General features: G+C 40.4%; 1 protein-coding gene across 1 annotated transcript in view; it reads right to left on the bottom strand.

The window, feature by feature from the left end:
* Window positions 1–407: 407 nt before the first annotated feature.
* TNC (tenascin C) overlaps window positions 408–7,967 on the bottom strand; it is an 86,616-nt gene continuing 79,056 nt past the window's right edge. The window contains exons 21-24 of the mRNA XM_072431554.1: window positions 5,020–5,116; window positions 3,139–3,300; window positions 2,158–2,321; window positions 408–1,334 (exon numbers count right to left, since the gene is read on the bottom strand). Of these exons, the coding sequence (XP_072287655.1) occupies window positions 1,224–1,334; window positions 2,158–2,321; window positions 3,139–3,300; window positions 5,020–5,116 (534 nt within the window). The 3' untranslated portion in view covers window positions 408–1,223. The remainder of the gene's footprint in view (window positions 1,335–2,157; window positions 2,322–3,138; window positions 3,301–5,019; window positions 5,117–7,967) is intronic.

Here is a 7,967-nt window from a genome sequence, read left to right as displayed (position 1 = left end):
CAATTTAATTGAAGGTGTTAGAAGACCCCTATTTTTGAAACTGTTGGGGTATATAATTAGGGCTAAAAAGCTGTCTTTTTACACCTTCAATTACTTTGAGGTTCTTCTGCGGACAACCAGAGACACGTTGTAGACACAGAGGACAATTGGTTCCTTAGAGGCGTGAAAGAGGCCTTCTACCTACTCAATTGACCTTCAACGCCATCTGTCACCACAATCTCTCATCTTTACCCTGGAGACCATAACAATTCACACATTCAACAATGTAACTTCAAGCAGTTCTAGAATTCATGCCATGGTGGTGGTTGGATTGTGTCCTTAGAACAGAAAAATTTGATTGTGATGAATTGGTTAAACTCATATATGTATTGGTGGTTGAATTTATATTACACAATTATGTCATTGAATTTCAATAAACAAATTTTTTAATTCACTTTTCATTCATATGACCATATGCAGAACTTCTTAAAATCCACAACACTATTACATGTCTGTTCTAGTTTTTATATATTAATTATTTTTTGTATAAATTAAGACAGTAAATTTTGGATGAAGGAAATCAGAAAGGTACGTGTTAAACATCCAGTCCATCGGAAAAAATGATATGTACTGCATTCTCCACTTTAACCCACTTAAGGTGAAGTAATGGTCTTAAGTGAGGTTATTATCGACTGCCATATATGGTCGTTGTATCAAATGACTTCTGGTTATACAATTGTCTAATATCAAAAAATTCCAACATGTCAACCCTTTCAGAAACGGACTGGCTATTGATACATAATATATTGTAACGTGTTTATTTTTTATATAAAAGCCACCCAACCCACCAAAACCAAATAAAACATTCTTAAGACAAAAATATTACACAATAGCTTTGTTTAAAAATATGACAATATCTAAAACTACGACTGTACACTTCATATTTTTTCATGGTTCCGGTCAACGTTCGCGCCAATTCTTCTTGCCTGCCTCACAAGCGGAGGATGCCATAAGCACACTTAGCTGCATCAAAAGTCTTTGTTGCTGCTGGGGCCAAACAAATATTGGTAGCTAGTTCAAGCGATGGCATATTTAAGACATTGTGGTATTTCCATAAGACACTTTGTTTTTAGGGTTGAGTTATGTGATAATGGGGTGTGTGGGGCTGGCTGTTGTGCTTTGCTGCCACAGTCAGTCTCTGCACCTTCTTCTTGCATGTTGTTGTCGTGATGCTATATTAGTCATTATGCTCTCTTTCGTCTTCCTTCAAGATTTCGGAAGCTCACTGGTCTGAGCTTCATTTCTGCAAACTGAATGGAGTGTTCATGACCCTTCCAATGGAACCAGTTGACTCCCTGCAAGTGGAAAAAGAATATAATTCATTATTAATGAAAGTAAAATCACATGGACAAAAGTTACATAGTTTTAAAATTGCAATATCCAAGAATAAGGACCGTGCCACATGGGAAATTGCTGATATGCTATTGCCGGTGCAAATATATTTTTTATGGCATGGCCCTAATAGAGCTGTGAACAATTAAACCAAGGTCAGGCTTGACTTTACTTCCATGCCCCATTAGGAAGATTTCATATTACTTCCTGCCCAACAAATATAACAATTAAAGGGAAATATTTTCAGGGAACGGGCGGCTCCATTGGACATTTTTTTTTGTGCCACTATGATGGTATATTTACCATCATCATCATCATACCATGCCTCATTGTATGCAATTTTGGATTGGAACCCAGAAGCTCCAAATCTAAGTACCTGTCACAGGTTGGAATAGCTCTAAACCAGGTCAGAATTAGCTCTCATCAGAACTATCCAACTACCACTAATTGTTGTCAAAATAGTCAAATCTATTTAAAATGCTTTTAATCCACAAGGGTATGGAGTTCTAGTGCTGTGGGAACCCACTTGGGGGCATAGAGATGAATGACTGCTTGGTTCCCAGCTAGACATTCCTGCCTCTTGTCTCCTGTACTATGAGCTTTGCTGCCAATGATGTTATATGGGTAGGAATCTTCTCCTCCTCCTGTGACACTGTCTGTATCTGTCTGTTATTTGCAAACCCTATTTAATGTACAGTGCTGTATAATATGTTGGTGCAATAAAATACTGTAATATTAGTAATATTATAGGAAATGATATGTTCTGAGCTGAAACAATACAATTACCTGACTGTGGTTGTTGTCACCATATCTGCCCATCAGGTTTACTCTGTGACAGTTCTTATACCAGAAAGCTCCTTTGTAGGACAAGGCACAGTTGGTAATGGCGGAATCATTGTCCTTGTCATATGTGGAAAATGGACGTCCATCGTGATAGGTCATTGAATCTCCTGTATGGGCCGAGAATAAAGACATCCATTAGAAATTTAGCGCTACTTTAAAGAGTAAGTAATGTCAGTGTTGTCACTATAATAGGTACTTGGTACTTGGAAATATGAATGGGCCAATGGTCATTTACTGGAAAGCCTGGAGTAGAACCACATGCCTGGAAATGTATACACATTGCAGATCCTAGAAGTAGGCTGGTAGAGAGGGTAAGGGGGAGATACATTTAGCCTAGCACAATGGATTTTCGGACAGCTGAAATATGGCAGAGCAATATATTTCTATATATACATATATATATATATATATATATATATATATATATATATATTTAATACATTCAGTACATATCTTATATAAATGAGTATTTTCCAAATTTTTATTTCTACAAACATTACATGTCTTTATAAATATATCTGATCCGCCGAAAAATCTCACTTACTCTTTGAGCTGACAGAGTGTGCCTCTGCTGCACTGCTATACCAACCATTGTCAGACCAACCTGGACTATATCGGGGTACAAACCATTGCCTATGCCCTCCCTTTTCTTTCCCTGACCATGTGAATATCACAGAAACAATATTGCTGGTTGACTTCTAACAGCCTGTCGATATACTTTGTGTAGGGGAAAGGGTTTTGGGAGATGTAGTTTTCGAGGTATCACCAAGAACTACTCTGCCACCAGCTGGTCCTACTGGAACAAGGGTAAATTATTGAAAGCAAACAATTGAGTAGAGGTGAAGAGGGATGATTGGGTGGACATTTAGATAATGTCTGGCCACAAATATTAGAGAAGCACTGTTATTAATAAAGAATACCCACCTGCGGTACCACTGTAGCCACCGACTGAAAGCCTGTACCTCTTCTTTGAGTCTGAAACGCTAAACCTATCATAAACAGCATAAGCAGTTTCACCCTGGTCTCTAAGGTCCACACGGAGTTCATATTGTCCCTGTGAGGTGATTTTATGCAAGTTTTCCAAGCCTGTAAATAATATAAAAAAATGTTACTTTAAAAAAAAAATCTCCACACAGTAAAATAAAAAAAGGAAACCAGAGATTTTCTACACAGATTATATAATCCTGAATTCTATCCTCAAGAGATAATATTGTGAAATGGCAATTCAATTTTGCACAGAGTGCATCAGTTGCTTATTAACACCTCGGGATTTTCAGAAATCATTTTAAGGCCCAGGAAATGCAAAAACCAAATCTGTCAATGTCACTTTTTTTTTTCTTGGCCTGTTAGAGAAAACTCGTGGATTGGAAATACTATATGATTTAGCATGACAAAGCAGGAGAGGACACCCCACACAACCTTTAATTTTAGTATAGTCTGCTGGACTTGAGAAGTTGAAATAAAATGGATGGGCTCTGCAATAGGAGGGCGAAATAATTTGTAGGATCATTTCAATGGTTTCAATGGCTTCTTAGGAACAAGAAGCTACTACCTGCAAAGTAAAGTCTTCTGCTGCAATGACTCTAGTTATGCTTTTCTCAATCATGTTATTACAATACCTTATTATTATTCCAATACCTTATGGAACTGGAAGGGCTAAATCAGACATGGGCAAACTACAGCCCGCGGTAGGAGGACCCCGCTGGGTGGGCGCACCGGCCAGGGCCCCGGACCACGTCCCCTGGATCTGAGCCTGCATTGGGAAACTGGGCAGGGTTATGCCATCATTACATCACGAGTGGGCGAGGATATGTCATCATGACGCCCCTCTGTCAAATTTTATTTCAGACTGTGGCCCCAGACTAAAAAAGTTTGCCCACCCCTGGGCTAGATCAAACCCATTTCAAGTATCTTCAATAATAAGACACTGCCCAAAATGTCAGGAGTTTTGGCAGCCATGTAGGCAGTTGTTCAATCTAAAGACCATGGTTTGGACCTAGCTCCTCTAATTCCACTTACTACTGGAAATAGTGGAATACTGAATCCAACCTATTCCAAGTCCTTTTAATATTAGGCAACTGTCCAGAATGTCAGGACTTTTAGTAGACATGTAGAGGGTTGCTCCAAGAACATGGATTGGATTTACCTCCTACAGTTCCAATATCTTATGGAAATGGAGGATCTAGATCCAACACATTTCAAGTTCCTTTGTTATTAGTAAGCTGTCCAGAATGTCAGGAGTTTTGGTAGCTCTGTAGGGGGTTGCCCCATGAAAGAACATGAGTTGGATCTAACTCCTCCAGGTCCAATATCTTATAAAATTGGAGGAGCTAGATCCGACCGGTTTAAAGTCTCTTCATTAATAGGAAAATGGGTTGGATTCAGCTCTTCCAATTCCAATACCCTATGGAACTAGAGGGGCTAGATCCAACCTATTTCAATTCCCTGTATTAATACAAAAATGTCCAGAGTTTCGGTAGCTCTTTAGGGTAATGCTCCAACTAAAGAACATCCAAGCCTTCACCAAGGAACCCAAGAAAAACAACTAACATCTTGAATAAGCACCATGCTAGATGTTATCATTCAAAGAATTGATCAAAGGAATGTAGAAAAGCCATCATGTTTTTAGTTGTCACCAACAGATTCTTTATTAAAACTTGGAGCCTAAAGATTAGCAGGACAAAGAACTCAATTGACCATTGATGCTTGGTCAGTTGGCCTACATTGATCTGAATTCACTAAAAAATTATCTGATAGATCTATATTTTATGCTGCTTGTTTCTTATAGTACAAAACATGTCTCACCCAAGAAGAACTCTTTAGAAGTATCACCAAATCCATTAGAATATGCCCTCCAGTTTTTGTAAAAGTCTTCAGAACCATCAACTCGTCTTAAAAATACCTAAAGAAGAAAAAGTCCAAGTAAGTATCAGAAGTCTTAAAATTCATTAGGGAGATCTTTAGAATGGCCAAGATTTTGAGTTTTGCAACTTTTTTGATTCATAATGATGGGAAAAGACATAAATAAAGCATGGCTATGTATAACATACATCTTTATCTATAGTTCTTGAAAGCAATATTTAAATTGAGATTTAAAGATGACCTATTTCCCTGTGTTCGGTATGCTAAAAGAGGTTCAGGACTTTCCTTTCTCTACTAATAAATTCAGTTTGATTGTGTTCTCATTGGAGAGAGAATACTCTTAATTCCTATTCAAAAAGGTGAAAACAGCCTTTGTAGTTAAGGGCATAGGTGGAATCAAAAAGTTCAGTTCATAGTCCTTTCTCAGAATTTCTATAGGAGTTCTATGAAGTTTATTTATAAAGTAGTGAATCCCACATTTACCAAATATCGGTCACTGTTTTGCTGGGAGCTTAGCTATATAGATTTTACTACTGAAATTCCTGAAAAATATAAAACCAAGTCCAGCAATTTATCATGTCCCTTCACGTTATATAATTTGTAATTGCTTTGAAATGCTTTGAAATGTCAGCTTTTTGCCCTTATACAGCACAGGCTTGTGCTTGCTGAGCTGAGTATTAGCCACACCCCTAGTGTTCTGTAGGGGAGGGGCTTGTTATTACCTCTGTTATCAATTACTGGGAGAAGTGTTTTTTTATAGTGGTGGTAGTAGAGGTAAGTAGTGACGGTTTTAAAAGACAGAAGAAGACGGGTAGGCAAGTTTGAAAAAATGGGTTTTGAGTTCTATTTTAAATGAACATAAAGTAGGAGCAAGCCGAATAGGACAAGGAAGACCATTCCAGAGAGTTGGAGCAGCTCTAGAGAAGTCTTGTATTCATGCGTGTGGTGAGGTTATGAGTGAGGGAGACATTATTAGGTCATTGGAGGAGCGAAGAAAGTGGCTAGGGCAGTACTTTTTTACCAGGTCAGAAGTGGGACAGGAACAGTGGAGAGATTTGAAGGCAAAGCACAGGAGCTTGAATTTGATTCTAAGGTGAAATGGAAGCCAATGGAGAGAACTACAAAGAGATGCAGCGGAAGAGGAGCGGTGGGAAGCATGGATAAGTCTGGCTGCAGCATTCATAATAGATTGTAGAGGAGAGAGTCAGGTTAGTGGAATAACAGAGAGGAGGAGGTTACAGTAGCCCAGTCTAGAGATGATAAGAGTGTGTACAAGGAGTTTGGTGGTCTCAGGGGACAGGTAGGGGCAGATTTTGGAGATGTTGCACAGGTAAAATTGTTGAGAAGAGGCTGTGTGGGTTGAAAGCTTAAGAGGAAATAACAGGGGAGAAATAATTTTGTGTTATCAGAGAGGGTAAATAACGTGAAGCACCAGGTCCTGCAGACTTAAGCTCAGGCCTCCCCAAGGCTTCGGGGGAAATTAGGCCCTGGGTACACCAGGCACGAAGCACACGGTCCCACAGGCTTAAACTCTGGTCCCCCCTGGGCTTCCGGGGGGCTTAAAGGCTAGAGTTCTCCAGGCATGAAGCACCAGGTCCCACAGGCTTAAGCTCAGATTCCCCCTGGTAGCTAGGGGGGTTTAAGTGCCGGGGAACCCAAGGCTGGAGGTGCCAGGTTCCACAGGCTTGAGCCTAAGTCCCTCTGGGCAACTGGGGTTTTTAAGTGCTAGAGTACCCCAGGCACAAGGGGCCTGGTCCCACAGGCATAAGCAGCACAGCCCCCTTAAATTCTCGATTGCCTAGGTGATCAAGAATGAATGAGACCACAGAGCCTCCCGGGATACACATCATGCAGCATCTCGGGCATGCGCAGAAGGAGCCCTTTTATCAAGAGGGAAAAAATTGCCAATCTCATGCCCATCACCAGATCTGCATCAGGTGATGAAGGAAAAGAAACATGGAAGCAGATGGAGGCGCCTGGTGCTCCCTCTGAGGCGGCCCAAAGATGGATACCAGGACAACGCAAGACCCCATGGATGAAACCTCCTGACGGAACAACTGCTCTGCAAGATTGAACGTAAGTGTGATTTTATTGTTTTGGGTAGTTTTGGGTTTACTTCTTTTTAAAGGGCAGTCATCCCCCGGGCGCAGCCCTACCACTGGCTTGAGGCGCCAGGGTTGAGGTCCCCTCCGGCAAGCTGGCTGCAAGCTAAAAGGGAGAGGGGGGATGCCCGGGTGCCTTGGCAGCTTGACCAAGAGTCTTGCGAGCCATTCAGGTGTGTGGCAAGCTGGCCACAAGTGAGACAAGCTGTCCGTAAGTGTGGCAAGCTGGCCACGATTGTGGCAAGCTGGCCGAGTAGTTAGCTTGAGGGAGGACAATCCCATGCTTTGTGGCTTGCTCCCCCAAGTAACATGGGGGCTTAGGGCTCTTTGGAGTGTATTTTTATTTCTGTCATTTTCTTAGGCTTCTTAGTAGATTTAGCAAGTTCATTAAACTTCAAAATATCTTGACATATCTTGCTGTTTTTTACTTATCATTCGGTTGATAATTAAGGTACATCCCCCCTCCTCCCCAAAAAATCAGGCCATACCATTATCACCATACTTACAATTTTACATTCTTCTTTTCTTGCCTTAAGGGAGCACACATATTTGCCTTGACAAATGTTTTTCAATTTTATTACTACAAATTTTCTAAATTTTTGTGATTGCTTTGCATATTTTATATTCACAAAACAAGTGTGAAAGTGAACTCATTAAGTTACCTTCTCTATACAGTGAACAGAGATTAGGCTCATACCTAATATTGCCGAATACAGATTTGTTTGCCCCGGCTTGGACCTGACTCAGATCAGGCAGCTACTTGATACTTGATACTTGCATATCATTCCT

This window comes from Pyxicephalus adspersus, chromosome Z (assembly GCF_032062135.1).
Source record: "Pyxicephalus adspersus chromosome Z, UCB_Pads_2.0, whole genome shotgun sequence".
Taxonomy (NCBI): Eukaryota; Metazoa; Chordata; class Amphibia; order Anura; family Pyxicephalidae; genus Pyxicephalus; species Pyxicephalus adspersus.
Note: the sequence above shows the minus strand (reverse complement) of the source record. Positions and strands in the feature narration are given on the sequence as shown.